Source organism: Xiphias gladius, chromosome 23, assembly GCF_016859285.1.
Source record: "Xiphias gladius isolate SHS-SW01 ecotype Sanya breed wild chromosome 23, ASM1685928v1, whole genome shotgun sequence".
NCBI classification, from domain to species: domain Eukaryota; kingdom Metazoa; phylum Chordata; class Actinopteri; order Istiophoriformes; family Xiphiidae; genus Xiphias; species Xiphias gladius.
Window position 1 is genome coordinate 22,277,424 of NC_053422.1, and position 22,044 is coordinate 22,299,467.

At 40.6% G+C, this 22,044-nt stretch overlaps 1 protein-coding gene across 2 annotated transcripts; it reads right to left on the reverse strand.

Moving 5' to 3' along the window:
- Positions 1 to 1,633: 1,633 nt before the first annotated feature.
- On the reverse strand, positions 1,634 to 21,997 carry micu3b (mitochondrial calcium uptake family, member 3b). Of its 2 annotated transcripts, XM_040120511.1 has the most exons (15): positions 21,737 to 21,997; positions 19,659 to 19,806; positions 17,084 to 17,115; positions 16,734 to 16,812; positions 13,753 to 13,800; positions 13,570 to 13,652; positions 13,407 to 13,478; positions 11,738 to 11,779; positions 9,680 to 9,775; positions 8,931 to 9,019; positions 8,523 to 8,700; positions 6,597 to 6,705; positions 4,764 to 4,921; positions 3,936 to 4,004; positions 1,634 to 2,743 (listed from the first exon to the last, which is right to left on the reverse strand). In XM_040120511.1, exons 1-14 carry the CDS (start codon positions 21,989 to 21,991, stop codon positions 3,936 to 3,938), a joined length of 1,458 nt encoding a protein of 485 aa, XP_039976445.1. In that variant the 5' UTR covers positions 21,992 to 21,997; the 3' UTR covers positions 1,634 to 2,743. The 2 variants fall into 2 exon arrangements, with proteins under 2 accessions (XP_039976445.1, XP_039976446.1); XM_040120512.1 differs by lacking the exon at positions 9,680 to 9,775.
- Between the last annotated feature and the right edge of the window lie 47 nt (positions 21,998 to 22,044).

Consider the following 22,044-nt stretch of genomic DNA (forward strand, 5'->3'; position numbering starts at 1 on the left):
TACTGTCACAAAACCCAGAAGCCGGAAAACCTGAGGTCACTGCATCACATCCACAGCTGGAAGCAGGACAAATCACATTTTGTTTAAAAAGCTAAGAGCTGATGGAACAAGAGACGTTGTGTATCTGTTTGTGTCGCCTCTAGGGAGGTAAACCTCCGGCCGTAGTGGAAGCTAAGGAAACTCTCTGTGTAGAGGGTGCTGGGAGTCCAGCAGGATGACCTGAGCTTTCTGTGTGGCTCCGACTTGATACAGTTGGCAAAGATAATTGATTTACTAGTCATGAAAAGTGCTCCTCAAGCTGTGACCACAGTTGTATAAAGTCCTCGGTATTTCTGAAGGAGCTTTTTAAAGTCAGAGAATATAACCCCGATGATTTCATCAGTTATTTTGGATTGGGCTTGACACCTCCATTTTTTATCAGAAAGACCGAGTTACTAAGATGTGGGCATTTACCAGGCAGGGAGATCTAACGAAAGACACTACTGAGTTGCATTGTGGGAATTGTAGGATCCAGTGTCCTCTTAGTTTCACCCATAAGAAAGATAAAAAGTTCAGGATATCTCAGCCTTTGCTGCCTCAATTTTGACCTTACTTTCTTTAATCTGTCTCTTGTAAATCCCCAATCTTAATGACAGTGCAATTCTAAATTGCTGAAATATCCCTTTGGGCTCCCATTCAGAGGTTAAAGTATTTTTTTATATGAACTGGGTTGTTCATACTAATGGTAAAGAGAAACCTCTTATCAAACAGTCTAAAGCCAGTCAATAGTGGGCAAAAGTACTGGTACCTTCAGGCAAATATGAGTGGGTGAATTTAGCAATGTGTGGATTTGATGAGCAAGCAAGCATGGGCATTCATTTTTCCTTTCACTCAGCTAACAGGCAAAGTTCAGAAAATTGTATCACTGATGTTTTGTGTAGCTGCACTACCAGAAAAAATACCAGAAAACCAGAAAAATACTATAAGCACATAGTGTCTAGTCACAAAATAATACATTTATTGTCATACTATTAGCAAATAATAACACAAGCTATTGCTGGATCATTTGGAAAAATAAGATCCTTCTTTACAACATTGACTTGACACATAAAGGCCTATTCACAAATTTTGCTAATGGAGCAAAAGGCAGCATATCTTTCTTTAAATTCACCAACTACATGAATGGCTAAGAATGAATGGGTGAACACTGAAACAAAACTTCTCTTTATATTTCAGGGATCTATTACACAGTCCTTAAAGAGCCCCGTCACCTTACTTCAGGAAGTGCAGGATTAGAGTGTGAGACTGCAAATTATTACCCTGCTGAATTAATCATTTAAGGGTAAAAAATCCCTGATTAGATTCTCGAATACCCACACAGCCCCAGGATCCCGACGATTAATACTGTTAATGATTTGCCTTCAGGTTGAGGATAAAACAGCCCATTTATTCTACGGTGGTCCTGCCATCAGTCCACTGCAGTTAAAAAGAAAAAGAGGTTTGGCTGGTGAGGGCAGTGAGAGCAGTTCATAGTTTGTCAGCTGACTTGTCTGAAAACAGCAACTGAACAAGCAATTTCCAGCATGTGTGCTTTTTGTGGGATTGACCGAGAGAGCAGAAAATAACCAAGAAGCCAGAGATTTTATGCTATATTTATTGCACCATGTCATTATAAATGCATCTGCGCTGTAACATCAGTGCAGCAGTTGGGAAGTATCCAAAACTCTTCAAGAAGTAGACTAACTAATCCAAACATTCAACATTCAAACAGAAAGCAGTCTGAAATACAAATACATCAGTCTGGTTAATATTAGAGCGTGTAACATGTTGATATATTCAGTCTTTTTCAGTACATAACGCCACCCAAAGCAAAGATTGTACCAGGAAACAAGAGTTATCGAGAATTCTTCCATAACATAGAAGTACAAGTGAGGAATTCTGCAAAGAAGATAATGTGTAAACTCTTCCTTAAAGAGCCTAAAGGGAAGGTCATTTTAATCTAATGCTCATTTAAAACCAACACTATTTTAAGGTGAGTGTCCCAAGAGTGGAACAAAGATATGGCTTTAATATTTTGCATATTTATAAATAGGTCATCCCTGCCAGTGGCATGAAAATAGCACTTCTGTTTTTACAAGCCAAGAGATGATTAACACTGGTAGCTGCCTATAGTTTAACAGTGACAAAGCCACAGACTGGGTGTGTGTGTGTGTGTGTGCGTTCAGGCCTTCTGGCTCTGGGGGATCCTGGAGGATTTTAGTTGCAGTGCTTTGGGAAAGAGGAGGAGGATAAGGGGGAGGGGAGGTGCTGCTGTCCTAAACCAATCTGTGCAGGGGGCTGCAGAGCAGATAAACTCACAAAGTATGTGGGTAATGCTGCTGTCATACAGAATAAACTCAAGACATAAGGAGAATCAAAATGAACACTAGCAAAGCAGTAATAAAACAATGTTTGGACATATAGATAAATATATAAAATCAGTGTTAATAATCTTTAACTGATAAATATATTTACAAGTAGATGAATCAATAAATAGTTTTAAACCGGTGTGTTCACAATAGGTCACGTGTTTGTTTGACCAATTGCTAGACTTGTGAATTAGGATGACCACATCCTGTTTGTGCCACATCCTGTTTATTTAACATTTCTAACATGGTGCAATAAGATGCTGCAGCATGCATTAACCTTTCTGCCCTGGGGGAGAGCACAGAGGAGGCAAAGCTCGTCCAGTTTGTATGACCTGCACTGATGCTGGGATCTTCACCTGGTGACAACACAGAGAGAAAATGATACACGCCGTTGATAAATCCAGCAGGCAATTCTTTCATATATTACACACCAGAAATTAGATGCTGAGGAACTAGAATTTGAAAAAACTCCTTGCACCTGTTGGCGCACAAGTGCTGCAGTAGTTCTGCAAGTATGCATAAAAAGATCTGGGTCTTCTGCAGTGACTACACCTGTAGATTTTCAGCATACAAATCCTCATATGATTTTTAAACGGGCAACAAACCCAGCAGCCTCCCCAAATATCTATAATATCTGTAGATTTTACTAGTTCTCTTAATATTCTCTACAGAGACTTCCTGTAGTCTCTGTGGTTGCCTAACAAACTCACAGTGACCTTAAGACTGCAGGAAGTCCACTGCATGTCGCCATCTCTCTTTTACACTTTTGAGTCAGGTTTTGACAAAGATTAAACAAATTACAATTTATAATTTGTTAATCAGTGAGCTTTAGAGGCACTGGTAGGTGGAATCAGTGACCTTTGAACAGAGAAACGCTAGCTGTTTCCCCGTTTCCAGTCTTTGTGCTAAGCTAAGCTAACCGCCTGCTGGCTATAGATTCACATTTACAGCACAGACATGAGAGTGGTCTCCATCCAAACTCATGGCAAAAAACTATATCCCAAAATTTCAAACTATCCCTTTAACTACTGACAAGGTAACATAATGTGTCAAAGTGACATATTGACTGTTGAGAATAACAACAAGGATAAATGGAGGCTATTTTCTCTTTTCTCTCAAAATTTCCAGATTTGTGGAACCAGACATTTTCATATTGAGGCACGGTATCCAGAAATTTTCAGATCAAGTCCTTTCCCAAGTTTTATCAAGGCAAATTATCAAGCCCTCGCAAGGAAGGTGCATTTCCTTTGAAACATTTATATGGTTGTAAACTGCACTGCTCACTGCTCATGTGTGCAGACTTAAGCTGGTATCTGGTGGCAGTTGATCAGGTGTTAATATTACAGTGTAACTTAATGCTTCAGGCGAGAATAGCTTGGGCCTCAAAACTCATCTGAAAAGACTGACTTTATACTGCAGTAGCGTGCCTAGAAACTCTGTTAGAGAATTCATGTAGCATGTTTACGCCTCACATTAAGCATAACTAGTATATCTTTATTCTTGTCTCATTTATCAGGGAACGCTGACAGTGTGAGAAAAGACTTTTACCTATTTGCCTGAAAGCTCCTTCTTCATGCAGGACTTGAAAGAGTTGAACTTCTCCTCCACTCGAACACCCTGTGAGTGTGTGTGTGTGTGTGTGTGTGTGTGTGTGTGTGTGTGTGTGTGTGTGTGTGTGTGTGTGTGTGTGTGTGTGTGTGTGTGTTGTACACGCGTGTGAGAGGAAGGAGGGAAAAAAATCCATGAGACCAGTTTCCTATGTCCCGCTAGGTGGCAGTATAATTTCACAAAAATCACTAATCACAGACACAGAGGTGAGATGTGTTCCAGTAATAAAAAGTGGCAGGAGTGTAATTTAGACATTACAGCATGGAGGTGTTTAAGTGCACCATTACCTAAAGAAAAAAGAGACATAATTAGTGCTTGCTTCAAGTTGTAATTAAACAGGAAAGATGATGTTTGTGTTGATAATAGTTGCTTAAGTAGCCCTAATTGTGTAAAAGCACCCTGTTTTGAAAATAAACATGTATTTCTGAGCTCCGCATCAAGCCGTATTTGCTTGTTTGTCCTTCATCACGTTAAATCTGACTTGACTTTGCATCCATGTGTCCATCTTTGAGCTCTTTTTGGCATCCCTACACAGATTACACATTAAGAAGTAGCTGACAGAAAGTATTGTAACGCTCGGATCTTTCACATCAACCAGTGCTACCGTGGAGTCTTGACACTAACGCATCTGTGCTGCTCTCCTAGTCAGTCCTCCGAGGAGCTGCTCTCTGAGGCTGATGAGGGAGGACGAGAGTAGGCTGAGCGAGGACATCTCTTCTGTCATAAAACAGAGATAATTGGCCTTTTAAATGACCTCTGCTGTCTCACCCCATTGGCACGGTGCAGCCGGTCCTTCATTATTCCAATGAACTCCTTATGGCTGAGTTTATCGTCGTAATCCTCGTCAAAGATCTTGAAGACGGTGTTGACCAAGTGGTGGGTCAGCTTGACGCCCGTAGCCACGTAGACAGCTCGGGTGAACTCTTCTGAATATGACATTTAAAGCAGTAAGACAAAATCTTAGAAGCCTTTTTTATGTCTTTGCATGCAGCCACATAGTGAGCTTTACTCAATTCATGGATACCTTTGAGATCAAGTAGCGCTTATTTAATGGAGGGAACTACATATTCTTTAGTGATCAAAAACCGCTTGCAAACTATATTCTTATTCGGCGACCATTAGATTCTGAACTGTGTCTCCTAGACCTTCAGAAATAAAGACCAAAAGAAATAAAGACCAACCCCAAGACTAATGCTCCTGAAAAAGCTTGAGAGGAGAGAGATTAAAAAGAGAAAACTGTTTTAATTAAGACTTTGGTGGGAAAGATGTGTAATGGTTGGCAAGTGCTTCCCTTCTGAGCTGCTGGATCATAGTAGTATAACATTGTAAAACTGTATCTACACCTGCTATTTAAAGGATGAGGACAGTCACAGACACCAAACATTGTTCATGAGTGAATGATAGCTCTGGAACGTAAAAAGAGCTTTATCAGATATTAAAGGGGCACTCCATTGATTGGTGAAGGTCAAGGAGTCCAGTTTACTGGGAAGGAGGACTAGTCAGACTGTGAAAAGAATTGTATAATGTTGTATAATGTCCTCTGTGGCTCTAGAGGAGCTCTTCAGAGGTTGAAAAAAATTACCCTAATGATGTCACCAGATTTTTCTTTCTAATGGACTAATAAATGACTTCAAACGGATACACGATATCACCAAGGAATCAGTACCTCTGTGCACAAACCCAAGTAGATGAAGAAATGGCTTTCCCAGTTCGGTGTGGAAGCACTTAACTGACCTCCTCAGAGCCCTGACCTCAACTCCTTCCAACACCTTCCGGATGAACTGGATCACTTACTGCAAGCCAGGCTTTATCGTCCAACATCAGTGTTGGACTTCAGTAATGCTTTCCTGGCTTAATGGGAGTAAATCCCTGCAGCCAGGTTCAGAAATCTTGTGGAAAAACCTTCACAGAAGAGTGGAAGCCGTTATAGCAGTTACTGGCTGTTCGTAGAGTATGTTCAAAAGACACATGTGGGTTTAATGTTCAGGTGTCCACATGCTTTTGGCCCTGTAGTGTAGTTTCTTCAGGAGACATGTGGTTGATAGCACCAACATACCTATAACAAAAACCTCAAAACAGTAAGTGTGTTTATAAGAGGCTCATCAGATTTGAGGGTTTAACCTTTGTGCTTATAAGTCTACAAAAACTCCCACAAGCACAAACAAATTTCTAACAAATACATTGTGGTTGGAATAATGTTTTCCAAAAAGGATGTTTTTATTCATCAGCTACAGTATGTATGCGCCTTGGCTCTGTGTAAACAATAAGATGACTGGATGTTTGATAGACAATGTACTTTATATATTTTTTTGTCAAGATGAAATTAGCACCTTCAAGCATAGAGCAGGTAAATTACAATATGGTTGGTCCAGCCAGTCATCTCTGCAGAGGTTTGTGTTTCCCCCATGAGTGCAGCTGCTATTCTCATAGATATCCATGAATTTAACTAACTACACTGCAAACAGAGACATGAGAAAGTAACCAAAAAGTGGCTCTCATCAAGAGGAGCAAAAATAGTAAAACTCACTCAAAACCAAAGTATCCAGTGACTCAACTGTATGTGTTGTGCAGCTCGTATTTGACTGCAAAGTGAGTCTTTACCTTGACCAATGGAGCGGTTGGCAAAGTTGTACATCTGCATGGCGATGGTAAAATCCTCCAGGTTGTTTAAGAACTGGAAGAAGGACCTGAACTCCTCAAAGGTGATCCCCTGCAAAGAGATGACAACACTGAACAATAATAAAAATGTATGAAACATAAACCTCGTGAAATGTAACATGAGATTTTATAAAGTGCTTCATAAAGCGAACGGCTGCATGTGTCAACACTCCAGCCAAAGATAGTGCTACAATTCACACAATACATAATAATCTGCTTCCTTTCATCCTGCGGGGGTTTCTTTCGTGTGTGTGGGACCTTGAAGCCATCAGATAGATAACACACCCAAACAGACAAAGTATACACTGCTGGATTTTCCCCGCGCAGTATGGACACGCTGAGCTGTCAGCAGTGGGGGAGGACTGCAGCTTTTGGGAAGAGGTCAGGCCGTTTGCAAACTTTTCTAAAGCAGATTAACCTGATACTTGCATAAACAAAAACAAAAGTGATGAATCCCCAAACATCTCAGGCTTGGCTGATGACTCAAACACTGAGCCCATTGATGTCCACTCAACCGTCCTGCAGCTACTAGCTCCTTCTTTTGCCGGGGGCCCTGCCGAACAGGCAACACACACACCCTAACAAATGGAGTAATGACTAATCTGTGACGCTTTGCTGTTTTAACAAGGTGAGGGCCATAAAATATCTCTTAGCCTAATGATGAGAACCACTTGATTATCAATGGAGATCTAGCAACAGGCTACTCGAGGTGGCTGAGGAGCTGCTGGCTTCTTTTCATGCGGGTCAGCGTGCCAAGAGGAAAAACAAATTAAAGCTCAAATGAGGATGCTTCACTCAACAGCTAACTCACACAGTGGTATTGAAAGAAACAGAGGAGTAAAATACTCCCATATTCAAACAAAACAACTACAGACTATTTCTAGGATTTACAACCACGTGTAGCCATGTGAAGGTTTTTTTTTGTGTCACGCAAGCTTTATGTTTTTTTTAATTTGTTCTCAATGGCGGATAAAAAAGTTGGAATTTTAAAATTGTAATCTTTGTTGCTTGAAAAGTCTGATAAAAGAGGGATCAGCATCTTGAGAAAAACCCTTTTTCACTTTCTTTCAAGGAGTTAGATGAGAAGATCGACACCCTTCTCATGTCTGTCAGCTAAATATGGAGCTATAGCCAGCATGCAGTTATTTTAGCTTAGCATGCAGACTGGAAAAAGCTTGCCTAGCTATCTCTAAAGTTAAAAAAGTCTTTCTAGCAGCATCTCTAAAGCACATCAAGTAACACACTATATTTTGGTTGTTAATTCTAAACAAAAACCAACATGTAAAAATGACTCTTTGTGATTTTACTGGGGGTTAGATGCTGGAACTATTTCTTCGAAGGGTGCACTGACTTCCTGGAGTCTTGTCATTAAAGTGAGGGTGCCAGGTGTTGTACCATCGTGTCTGTACAGGCACCTATATATCACTGACTGTATATGGCAACCTGAGCTATGGAGAGAGGTGTTGTCAATTAGCTCCAACACGTATCCCCCCTAAAACCAGAAATTGTAATTTAAAAATTCGATGTAAATTAAACAAATTAGATACAACATGAATTAGTGAGCTTTACGGGGGGACATAGGCACATTTTTAAACAATGGACAGAGCCAAGCTAGCTGTTCTTCTGACTTTATTTGCCATGGAGGGAGTGTGAAGAATTATTAGAGGTAAGGATTAGGTTAAACGACAGGGGTTGGACAAAAAACTCTGAAAAACCAATATAATAATGTCCAATTTAATCTCTCCTGCTCCAGTGTGTGATCATATTGTTAATATTATTCTGTCTACACCTTTTACTTTAAGATGAGAAATGGGAAGTTTCAGTGGTAGCATTTCATGAAAAAGTGAATGTGAAGGAAAAACAGCGCACCTGTTCATCCGGCATGCTGTGTCGCACGTTCTCCAAGTTCTCCAATCTGCTGACGTCGTCCACCTTGGTGTAGCGAAGGAGGATCTGAGCAAAGTCTTCCTCGCTGATGGTGGGCATGCCTTTGGAGTAGGAGAGGAACTCTATCTCAAGCACTTCTGTCTGCAGGTTGTCCATGAACCTGGAGGAGCGAGACGGACGGCAGCTGCTGACAAGAAATGCCACCACCACTAACTCACATGCACAAAGGAACCCTTAACAGTCACTAACAAAACTACTAAAGGTGTAGCTGTTGGAGGTTCAATGTGGTATGAAAATGATTAATCACAATGAATATTACAGTGTGAGATAATAATTTTCTCAGGGACATCATGATTAATGACAGAGCAGACAAAAGGTATCTCAACTCACTTGTAAAAATCTTCAAATTTCAATTCAGCTTTGCCTTTTTTCCCAAAGAAATGTACCAGCAGCGTTGTCTCTGTTTTTTCATCCACGTGCTATCAGAAGGACCAAAAGTTAACTACGTTATCACTCCTTATAGCTTTAAATATCCACCTCAGATGTGATATTATTTGTAAAAGCAACAAAAATGCAGCAATGCACAACAGATTACTGCTACAATTCAGTCAAACCTTGTCTAAGGTTTCGCAAAATCTCAGTTCCAGCAGCCGGGATAAGCTGTTCTGTCACATACAGGACTATTGTGGTAACATCAGGTAAACATTAACAATGGCATTTATTTAACCATGCTGAAACTTAGTTAATAGCCATACCCAGATTCAACTATTGAATAATTACTCAGAGTTAATGGTTAATTTTCACTGTGCCTCAAACCAAACAGTGGGCCATTTCTCATTTCTTCCCGATGCAACAGATTTATTACACATGCTACACCCCTTGTTACAGATGCTACTTTTGTTAGAGGAAACATTACAGGAGCTCTTTGAGTATTTACTCATACTAACAAGAGGTCAGGTGCATAAATCGAGAACACATTCCACTGTGCTTGCTAGCGCAGAACTTTCTATAGCGCAGGAATTTCTTTAAAAACAAAACAGGAAGGACAGTCAGATGATACAGCAGGGCCTGTTGTATGGTATTACTGTATAAGTACAATAGTCAAAGGTGAAGAAGCATCTTAATGACTGATTCACTACCTCAGTGAGATCAGAAAACAGAACTTGACTTGTGCCACGTTTGAGAACATCCCACATGCCCCGGGCCTCCACATGCTGACTGTCTTTTCTACGAACCTGTGGCAGCAATTGAATCACAGCTGTTAGAAGACAAAATACTTCTGGCACATGTTAACTAGATTAGGGAAAGGAAAATGGACAGACAAACACGAAGGGTGCGCACTGTGGCAGGAGAACATAGACACAGGGACTAGAAACAGGATGAGGAGTCAGACACATACAGTATAGCAGAGGACAGACAGATAGGTGAGCATGCTATCCACAGAAACACAGAGACAGACACACAATCAGAACAGGCAGAAACAGACCAGGGCTGACACCAGTGTATCTGAGAGGCCCTTCAGCCCTGACATGAGCCTGCTCTGCAGCGATGCATGCAGCCTCTTGGCAGAACGTTAAGCCGACACCGCCAACACATGTCCAAAGCATGCAGGGCGTAAGACCTGGAGGATGATTCAAGCCAGGTTAACTGGTACTATCCTCATTTGATACTAAGCTGCCAGGTAAATGCAGGATATCAGACACCTGCCATCCACAGTGCTAGTGTGAAATAGGTTCAGATTTTGATTTGATACTGTACATTTCTGTAATATTTTTTGGTCTTTTGTTTTTGTCACCTTCGCTGCTTAATGCTGTCTGGAACAAAGGAGCCACTCTGTGCTATTTTTCTCAATGAGGTCACGCTCCTGTTCTCAGATTAACCAATCATTATTATTATTACAGTTTACACCGCTCCCTTGGGTCTCTCAGCTGCTGTGGGACTAATATAACTACAGCTACACTGAAACACAACTGTCAACAACAATTTGCTTGTAATTGTTGTCATGTACAATAAAAAAAATCACAGAAAATCTGTCTTCGAAGTAGTTAAAAAAAAACTAGGATTTCTCACAACCAGCTATAAGCCAAGCCATGTTGGTGTCTCTCACTCTCTCTTCTGCTTTTTCAACCTATCATTTCTTCAGTCTAGATGCCTCTCAAGTCTCAACATCACCTCACTGAAAAGCACACAACCAACCATAAACAGCCAGGCGCCGTCAACACGTGTATGGCTTGCTTGATTTCATAATATTTATTTATCTTATTCAGTTTTTTCGTCTCTCAAGCCTGAGGGGGAATATGAGACGGTTGACGAAACAGCTTTTCCGCTGCACCTCACCCCTTTTCACCAGAGAGGGAGATATATGATATGATCCCACAGCTAATTACAGAACGACTCTTTAATGCACTGCGCTGGTCCGGTCTCATCCCATGAAAAGATCATGATACACTTGTAAGTAGAATATGCTGGGGAAAGCCCAACCGCAGCACTGAAGACATGCCTGTTAGTATGTGTTTTTGAAGAGATTTGACTTTGGAACTTTTAGCTGGAAAGATACCTAGAGTACTGCAGGAGGAATCAAAACAAAAAGGACACACCTAAAGGTAAAGTCTTCAAACCCGACTCTGAAAAGATGGGTCTGTCCTTCTGTTAGCTGTAGGCTCTTCTCTGGGTGTGTTGAGTGCTTTTCACAGTGCTGCTTCTCCTCTCTGACTGCCATCTTCATGGTCAAACCCTTCTCAAAAGGTAACCTGAGCCCAAATACCACTCTTCAAGAAACTGTAAAAATAAAACATGGGGGTCTGGGTGAAAACGTTGTCAGTCTTCAGGTAAGAGCTTTTTGAAGTGGAATCTCTTGCCCAATGCTGACAAAAGGTAAGTTCATAAATCATCTGCACTGCACCCCCTACACTACCCCCCCCCCACACACACACACACACACACACACTCACACAAAGATAATTTTTCAGATAATGTTGAGGTACACAGTGATGTATTTCAGTGAATGTGGATGTGAATGAGACTATCTGGTGTTAATAGAGATAAATATGGGTGGTGTCAGCCCCTGAGATACATGTGTGTTTTCTGTGCTAACTCAGAATGCAGAAACATTTTCAGGTTAGCAAGACTGCATGCCAAATATACATGCAACAAGCAGAACCGTTCATTTTCCTTCGGGAAGAAAGAACAATACGTACACCGTGTGGCTGCGATTTGCGATGACCGTAAAGCTGCAGGACCTGAAATGTAAAAGAGAAAAGGTGCATGCATACCAAAGTATTATAGAACAGGAAGAGGTACGGGGATGAGTTTGTAAGCTATCAATTGATTTTTTAAGTCAAAGCCATCAAGTTTATATGATGTCATTTTACCGTTTAACCAAGATTAGTCCTCCTTTCCTTAAGCTTTATGAATGCGTCTTCATCCTCAACTTCGTCTTCTTGCACAGCATCATTATATTTCCAAATCTAGAGTACCCATTCTAATGATCTTTTTGATGGTTATACGGGCGCCAGATTAATTCAAGACTGTCCAGAGATGCTAACATTTGTCCCAGCAGAGTAAGCTCCTCCATGCTGTGTTTGTGTGATAAGACCTCAAAGAGTTGCTCTTATCGCTCTATTCGGCTCTGCTTGTTTACATCCACCTGCATGCAGCATAAGACAGCCTTAAAGAGATGAAAGCCTCAGGCATGTTTTACCCTGTATGACCACATTCACCTATGTACAGCCGGTGTTCTCTCTAGGAATACTGTAAGTGTTGCAAGCAAAAATCTACAATGTGTGATGCTGCTTCAAATTTAAGATTTTTAAGAACTTAAGATAGAGCTGTATTTACTTTTTTTGGCTAATGGGAGCAGCAAAGCGAGCTTAGAACGCAACATTGACATATCATCACGTTATTGAGCTATTATAGCAAGCAATTTCTTATTCACATATCAAGCAGACATTAAACAACCTTAGCATTCATTTGAAGTGTTTGTGTCAATCTGACATCAAATATTCACTCTCCTTTGGCTCTGCTTTGGTCTCCACCAACTCCTGAGGGAAATATCGCTTTAGCCGGTAATCGCTCTGCTTTGTTCACCAGCTAGTTGTCAACATTGTCTGTCTGCAGTTTGGAGCTCAGCAGGTAGTGTGGTAGTGTGGGTTTATCACAGCTTTTCTGCTGGAAAATGGGACTGATAAGACAAACGAGATGGATCCAAAACAGTGAAATTCCAAACTGTAAAAAAACAGTGGGCTAAGAGACACTAAAGTGCCTCATAGAGCTGAGGGGTTTGGTCATAATGATTGATTAGTGCAGCTCTAATTAATTGATTTTTTGGCCACTTATGGGAGGCAGAACAAGCTGAAAACACAACTTTTGACATATCATTGCCTTAGAATGTTGTTGTGTGTTAGAAAACAGCTGCCTATTTAAACATTCAGCTAATATGAAGCAACATTAGCAATCATTTGGAGTCGTGTTTCAGGGCACCTGGTGAATGTAAGTCAAATATTCACTGTTCTTTTTGTTCTGTTTTGGTCTCCCTAAACTACATGTTTTGACTGTCTTCACCAGCCAACTCTGTCTGTCTTCCATTTGGGGTGGGTGTGTTTATTAATGCCTTTTTTGCCGAAACAGCTGCCTGTTGCTGCTAGAAACGAGGTTGATTAGAAAACGTTGCACACCGGAAAACGAAAACAATGAGCTAAAGGATGCTAAAAAGCTCTGTAAAGCTGAGAGGAACTGCACAGTTAGGTGATGACCACTGGTTTTGCCACTAAGCACAATTCCTTTAATATTAGACATAGTCATTTGGTCCACTATAAGTAAAAAAATACATACATTGGAGCAGTTTTAAAACAGTCTTAAAACTCATACTTGCTGCTCCAATCTTTGCACGTCTTCAGTAACTTCTTTTCTATCCTTTTTCTTGCGGAAAATTTCTTCCAGCTGGAGAGAGGATGATATGGTATTATGCAGATTGTAACAAAAATGATCAAAAGCATTTTATTATAACCAATTATCAAGATATGGTTCATACCACCAAGAACTCCCTTTTGTCCACCATTTCATTCCCATCTACATCAAACATGTTGAAAGCAATCCTGAAGCCTGCATGGGGCTCTGAAATCAAACAGTAATTAATTACATTGCAGAGTCACCTTTTCCTTTCTAAACTATTTTCAAGATAATTCTGTTTAAGTCAGTTAAAATATTTACTTACTTGTTAAAATGCAGAGCAGGAAGAGGTACTCTGTGTAACTAATGACACCTGGAAAAAAAGAGAAAAATTAGTCAACGTGAGAAACAAAAGCCAAAATGTTCCCTTTTCCAGCATCAAATAGCATTAACGACAAGGTGTTCACAGATGTTCAAAGTTATGCGGCCGACATGAATAAGCCTCCCAAAGAAACACTGCACGCCTTCAGACAAGAGTAATCTTCTCGCGTCACTGATAACATCTTAAAAGGTGCCTTTTACTTCATGCCTGGTGTTCCTCTAACAAAAACATGGGCTTTACAACTGAGCTGACCTATCTGGACACAAACCCAAACAAATTTAAAGCCTACGGCTTCTGATCATGTTTGGGTAACAAGGTGTAATACATTCTCAAGTGATCTGTCACTGATTGAGAATGGCCGATTCAGGTTTTGTGTCGCGTCCTTCAGCTGTCTTTGTTGTGTGACACGGAGAGGGGAAGAGTAAGTGTCAAGAGACATCTCAGCCGACTCAGGAGGCTTCTCCCCTCTGACTCTGAAAGCATTCCCAAGGTTTTGTTTGCTTGGGAAGATAGAGAATCGAGCTCAGATAGTTCTGGGTGACTGCTCTGGGTGTTATGGGAAAAGAATTCAGGTACAGGGTTTGCTGCTGGGAGATGTTTCCAGAAAGAGGAACACTAAAGGAAAAAAAAAAAAAAAAAACTAGCAAAAGAAGATGGAATTTTTACTCTGTCTTACATTTCCTCTAGAGGCAGGAACTATGCCGCTAATAGGATGATGTAAAAACCACTGAAACACATGTACAAACGGAGGTGTGAAAAGAGAATTAGTGATGCGTGCCATTAGACAGAGTTCATCTAAAAATTCCCCATGACAAAGTACTCCATCTTCTCACCCCAGCCCTCACTGGTTGGCAGGTACGGCCTTATAATGACAACAGATCTCTAGCTTCAAAGCCTTTAAAGCTTAAATGGGTTGAGGAGAGGAAAAAAAACTTTTAGGATTCCAGCCATGTCTCACCAATACCACACACCTTCACTCCTGGGGCGAGCCCCCCTCCTCCCTACAGCTCAGCCTCTGAGCTCAAGTATATGTTGTTAGACAATACAAAGAATTCCACAGAAACACTTCATACAGAGTGGCAGTCCCGGAGATGTAATTCAATGCCATTCTTAGGCTTCATAATGTCCGTGGTGATCAGGGGGCTGGCCAGTGGAACATGTCTCAACATAGCTGGGTTCAAACAGCTCCCTCATTCTCTTAAGCAATGCTTTGTTCACAGATCAATCCAGTCCTTTTTCCCCTGACAAAGCCACAACGTTTAACAGCAGGATTAAAAGCCCCAAATCCCAGCATTGGCACTTAGCTAAAGCAACAGAGGAGAGAGCAGAACAGAGAGATCTGATGATACACTAGCTCGTCTGACCTACTGAGTGGGAGCGTGCAGACCCAGGTGGGAAAATTAAAGATTTTCACTCTCACTCAAGACTCAAGATTTTTTTCATGCGACGTTACTATGAAAAGAGGTTTGCAGCTGAAGAGAGCAGTAGTTTCAATACCCGCATTAAGTGCAATCAGATTCTCTTTTGAAACACACCCGTGAAGATTCCACATATGCCGAGTGCAGTGCTCACATACGGTGTTTACAGGCTTGAGGAATCTGTGCAATGAATATCACTAAAAATAGTGACAGATTGGGAAGTCCTGAGGCCAAGTCCTACTCCTTCCCTCCCAAAGCAGTCGGGATTTGTTGAGCAATAGTATGGATGACAACACAGCCAAATAGGTCAGTTAACATTTTTAGGGCTACAACTAACAATAATTTTATTATCCATTAAAGTGACAAATATTTGCTTGATCAGTTAATCATTTTGTTTATCAAATGTCAAATAATAGTCAATCACAATTTCCCAGACCCCAAGCTGGCATCTTGGAACTGCTCCTTTTGTCCAACCAACAGTTCAGAAATCCAAAAACATTCAGTTAACTGCCATATATGACAAAGAACAGCCACAAATCCTCACAATTGAGCAGCTGGAACTAGAGAATATTTTGCATTTTTGCTTGACAAATGACTGAAAAAAACGGTTATCCAATCGGTTGCCATTTAATTTTCTGAAAACAGATTAATCGTTGATCCTGATCTGAAAGATTGTCTAAAAAATTTTATTGTGCATGGTACAATGCACACAAGTGAATATCAGGAGAAGGAGTAAAAAAAAACAACCATAGTATCATTAGCGGTAGGAAAACCTTTTTGCCCATCCAATCTAACGTTTGATGGAGATTTGTAATGCAAAACGACGCTAAAACCTCACTCAAGTCTAATCAGTGCCATTTTAAGCTTTTTCAGCAAGGCTTTCTTTTAAGGGTTCATGAGTTCAGAATAATTTCTGATGTCTTTTGGAAATCTTTTGCAGTTTGGTACTAATCATAGGGAAAACAGAGAAGGTAATTGGCACACTTTCAATTAATTAATTCCAATTAGTTGCTAGTTAAACACAGAGTCATTTAACAGCTCAGCTAAACATGCAGAAATGTTATTATAAATGTCTATAAATAATTCATGATTTATCTACTTAGGTTTAACAGCTAGAGCTTTTCTTTCAAGGAAATTCCTACTTTACCTATACTTAGTATGAAATTATATAGTTCTTTCCAGGATACTTCATTGTTATTTCATTTTTTAATTAGAGAAACTAGGGAGAAACTTTCTGTATATTACCAATGGTCTTCTGGCCCTCTTGCAAAGGTTACCTGAGAATAAATCTACAACATGTTACAGGACTGATGGAGAGATAAGATAGCATTTACAGCACACACTTTCTGCTCTGGATTATATGAGGTTGACATGCAGAACAGAGCGCACTCGGAATGAGACATGGAAGCCCTTAATATGCTTAAAAAAAAAAAAAGCATAAAGGGGGATTACTGATATTCAAGGGGTTTATGTGTACAGCTCTAATACATCAAGTGGGTTCCTTACCTTGTTCACGAAGATTCCTAAACAAATTAGATGATCCTTTCCAAACAGGTGGGGTATCAGCCAGCATCTTTTCTAATTCCTGAGAGAGTAAAATTCTAAACCACTCATTCATTTCTAAATCCTGGGTATTCACAATATAACACAATGTTTGTTGGCATTACAGGCATTGCAGTAATTACAGAGGTGAAACAGAGATTCTCCTCAAGATCAACAAAAATGAACAAGTCTTTATTTATTGTAACTGAGAATGTATTTAGCTAGAGAAGCCTCTTCAATATAAAACATCTTATATTAATAGCAGCTGTAAACTGTAAAACATTATTGGGTTCTTTCACAACAGAACAACTCACCTTTTTTGTAAGTGACCTCCATACTCTTCTATCTAAAAAAAACAAGATCAACAGTTAGCAGCTGACATGTTTGTGGGTTTTACATTTCAATGCTGAATTCTATATAACTGGGAAACAAAAGTGAAAACAGGTGTCTATGTGGACAGCAACATAAGCCGTGTATCTCCATGGACACATTCCGATGGTCTATAAAGCAGAAGATAAGAGGGATGCATCGTAAAAACACCTGGCCAGGACATCAGTGACAATAACCCTCCACTGACACATTTTAAAGCCTGCGTATAAAGCTGGGATTATGATTTCCGTGTGATGGCTTGCTCTCCACCAAAGTGAGGAAGGGGGAGATATTGTCCTCAATGTGGGCATGTATTTGATGCTTTCAATTAATGTTTCATAACCTGCAATTCTCATGGATCTCATATGAATAATTTACATGACAGCACTTAAATTTTTGACTCAGACGATTCACTGATAAATGGCCATAATTGCACCAGCCTCTTCTCCATGTGTTATCTCTGAAATTAAAACATCACTGATGCATAATGTTCATGTCCAAGGTCATCCTAAACATCCATAGGAATGACAAAACTCTCTTTTAACACCCACAATATAACTATAAAACACAATGATTACCATTTTGCAACACATTCCAACTCCATTAGTTCCATTAGTGCTTCTTGTTTACCATCCTCATTATATGACTAGTGAAACCATGTTCAAAACATTACAGCAGGCCACACACCAAATCATATTCAATCACAGTAATCAGAATGTCTTATCATTACATTTATGACATTCTTGCTAAGTAGTTTGGTCTCTCTGGGTCTCTGCAAGATTGTTGCCACATAAATGAGCCATAAAAGTGGGGTTGCTGGTAAAGATGTCTATCTTTATGCAGGTGTTATGACTGAAGCACTTCAAGCCGCAACTTATTGTCTGATGACACTTCCCAGGCCCTCAGCGACAAGTAATGTTCCAGGAAACAACAGTGGGGCTTTTTGTTTTTTGTTTTTAAATCTCGAGTAATAGGAGGATGAAGGAGCAGGGATTTATCTGATGACTTGACGTAAGTGTAATTAAGCAAATGGCTGCTGACAAATATAGCCGATTTCTCCACAGAGTTGCAAAGATCACACAAGCTGAGTTGCATCTGCAGTGCAGCACCCAGTTACAGTACAGGAAGAATAAAGAAAGGTAAATCTGCTGCCACTAGAGGTGAAATAATAAGTTGATTAATTGATTTGTCAATGGACAGAAAAGTAATTGCAAACTATTTATATAATCAATTAGCCTAATTGTTTCGGTCAATTCTTAAGCAAATATACAGTATATGTAATAGTAACCTGAATATCTTTGTTGGTTCGTTTGGAACTTTTAGTCGGACAAAACGACACATTTTAAGACTTTAGTAAAAGGGTATTTTTCAGACTCATTCTAAATGTATCAGGTAATTTAAGTCCAGAGTTGTTTTAGACCACATTCACAGAGTCTATATTCTGCATTTTGAACAGACTGAATAAGACATAACAGAAACCTTAAAAGGAACCCAAGAACCTTCGCAGGAACTTTTCCCTGTGTTTCAGTTGGAGGAACCAAAGTCCATCATCTGAAGATAGTACTTTCTGATGGCCCAGGAACCAATGGGAAAGAGTGGTCAAGCATTAAGTCCAGGCTTCTACAGCTTTTGTACAGAATTGATTCATGTAGTCAGCAAGAACTTCTAGTGCTACAAGAATTAATATTAGGATGAGGGGATGGATGTTACTTGTGATCATTATTCATCTTAAAAACGAAGTTATGTTGTAAACTTCCCAACTTCCCTAAAGCTAAAGAGAAAGTGAAAGAGAAAGAAAAACGTAATTTTCAAAATGATGTAATGCAGTCATGTACTAAAGAGATAAATCCTCATGAGTGAAAAATGTCAAACAACGCCAACGTTTTATATCCCTCTAATATGACTAATGTTGACAGTTATTATGGAAACACAAACAGGGATTTGGTTCCTGGATTCATTCCTGAATTTTGTTTCCATGGCCCCTTAGTTCCTGGAACTGCTTGGTCTAAAAGAAGTAAATGTTTAACATCAACAGGGTTGAAACTAATTAACAATTTACTTAGCAATTAATCTAGCAATTATTTTCTCAGTAAATGGATCAATAAATTTGTTTCATAAAATGACCAAAAAATGGCCATCATCAGTTCCCAGAGCCCACGGTGATGTTTTCCAGTAGCTTATGTCAGATCCACAATCCAAAACCAACATTCAATTTATGATGATGGAAGAGAGAAAATGAGCAAATCCTCACGTTTTAGAAGTTCGAGCCACAGAGCACTTAAACCATGAACTCATTATCAGTTTTACAAATAATTTACTATCAGCTGACAAACTGATATTTAGTTGCTTTTCTTGAGCTTTTGATCTTATCACACAATCTCCCTCTGCCGATGAAGTCTGCCCTTTTGTCACAGAGCTGAAGATATTCAGATTTTCATTCCTATGAGCACTTTAAGAACTTCTCGTGTGTTTGAATGTTTAGTGTTTTGGGCTTGAGCAGAGGAATAGAAGCACACTCACTTTTTGGTTCGTTCAGAGTGACGGATTCGATGAAGTTGAGTGGAGTCATGTACAGCTGCCCGTCGTACTCCACTGAACTGAACAGGCGAAATCTCTTTTCATAGGACGACATGTACACATCTCCATCATCCAGACCATAGGTCCTGGCCTGTAAACACACACACACACACACACACACACACACACACACACGCCCAAAAACACCACACAATCACATCAACAGTGATAATACTGTCTGAAAGATGCTTTTTATGAAATCCACAGAAGCTTTTCTTCTCATGAAAAGCCTGGCTCACGTGGAACAACAAACAGGCGCACGCTTTAATTCAGTAATGGGGCGCATGTTATGTCAGCCCTATTTTTCATCCCTTCGAACCAGATAATGTCCCTACAACTGTGCAAACCCAGCCAGATCAGAAGGCTGGATTGGTGAAGACAGAGTGGATCTCTCTGTCAGGTGGCGCAGTGCCAGGTCCACTGGGCACACAGCAGACACCTAGGGAATGTGTGCCCCCCTCTGCTTAACCATTAAACCCCCTCTAACAACCCCTGCCTCTCATCAGATGTCAGCCCCTACGCCAAGCCCCAGTGTCCGGTTTCCTGTGTCCCTGAATTCCTGCTGCCTGCGGACAGCAGTCGAGTTCACCTCCCTCCTACCTGCACATATCAAACAAGGAATCTTCTGTAGCTGGAGGTGTGCAGGCCAGACCTGATTTACATGTTTGTTTACATCTCCTGTGATCTGTGAAAATCATGTCAACATTGTCAACACATGTCTGAGCTAGAGACTTGGAATTGCTGGTATGTAAGCTAATAGGGCCAAATACACATTACACAGGGGGCAGAAAAAATAACTTGAACATCTGACATGCAAAGAATTACAATAGTGCTGCGAAAACCTGTGTTAAACTAATAATTAGTGCTTGAATGATTAGTAACCAAATCGATTGGTCGATTTAAAGAAAATTTACAAACAACCCTTTACATAACTGATGATTCGGATATTTAAAAAAAAAAATCTCAAAATTTCTCCAGGAAATGTTGCCATTACTGATTGACTCCCAGAATAAGTCTTCAAACATCTTGTTTTGTCAAAATGTGAAATCTAAATCTTCTCTGTAACGTGCTGTATGATGACAGTGATGAAGGCCATAAACTGAAATGCACTGGTGTCATAGTAAAGTAGTTGCTGAGGTTTGGACATTTTAACACTATTTAACTTTATCCTGCGCCTTGGGAGTAGGTGACACTGTGCCAGAATATTCCTGCTTTGCAAGTAATAGATTAACTTATGCATCATTTCAGCTCTAAGATTGATGCAGTTTCTACTGGCTTAAGCTTCTGCTGCTTTCATGATTAATATGATTGAAAATTGAATATCTTTGGGTTTGGGACTGCTGTGTAAAGACATCAAATTGTAATAAACTGTGATGGCTGTTTTGCCTACTAGTTTTAGATTTTTAGTAAGTGAATTAGTGATACATCTCAGGAAATATTTGTATCCATTTTTTCCCCGTCTCTGTAGTTCAATCCAAAAACAACACCACAAACTATGACCTCAGAAATGACCAATTACGAATCAACAGCTCTCTGATATCGTATGAGCAAAAATTCACAACGGTACAGTTCAGTGCTGGACTTTTGTATTAGACCAAATAATATAAACAGGTTTTCCATTAATTGTATCCACCCCTCAAATAATATAAATATTGTATAATGTATACATGAGTAATATATATATATATATATTTAATTTCATTAAGGTTAAGTGTTAAATGAGCGAAAGAGCAGGCAAAACGTTTAATAATGGCAGCCATCAGGTCACGTGATCTAAGACGCCTTTGACCGTTTCCCCATTTCAGCACCAAAGGTCGCGGACAGCTCCGGATGGTGACGACACATTAATTGTTACTGTGGTGTCACGGGCACGTAATGATGTGAGTCGGCCTAATTAACGCGACGGCACGTGCTCCGGTCGGTACTGCCGTGTTCCGAAACGGGAGCGCGCGTCCGTCAGACTCCCCGCGAGCTGAGTGCTGCCGCTGGAGCCCCGCGGCTCGACTGACGTCCCACTGTACCTTGTCGCTGGCCGAAACTGAAGGCAACGCCAGATGCGAGAGTCGAGCCCCGACGTGGCTCTTCGGTCCGGAGCGCCTGCCGACAAACGAGCAGCAGTAGTACGCGGCGCCGGCCGCGGCGGTGACACACGCTCCCGCTGCGATCACCGTCAGCGCCCTCGCCCCGTGAGAGGACGTTTGCTGTCCCCGCGACGTCAACGTCCCCGTTTTGGAGCCGTTGGCGAAGGAGGCGGTGAGCCTGCGCAGGGCGGCCATGGCTGTTTACACTGAGGTGTCGTAACCGGTAGCGCAACAGCACGGGGCAGAGC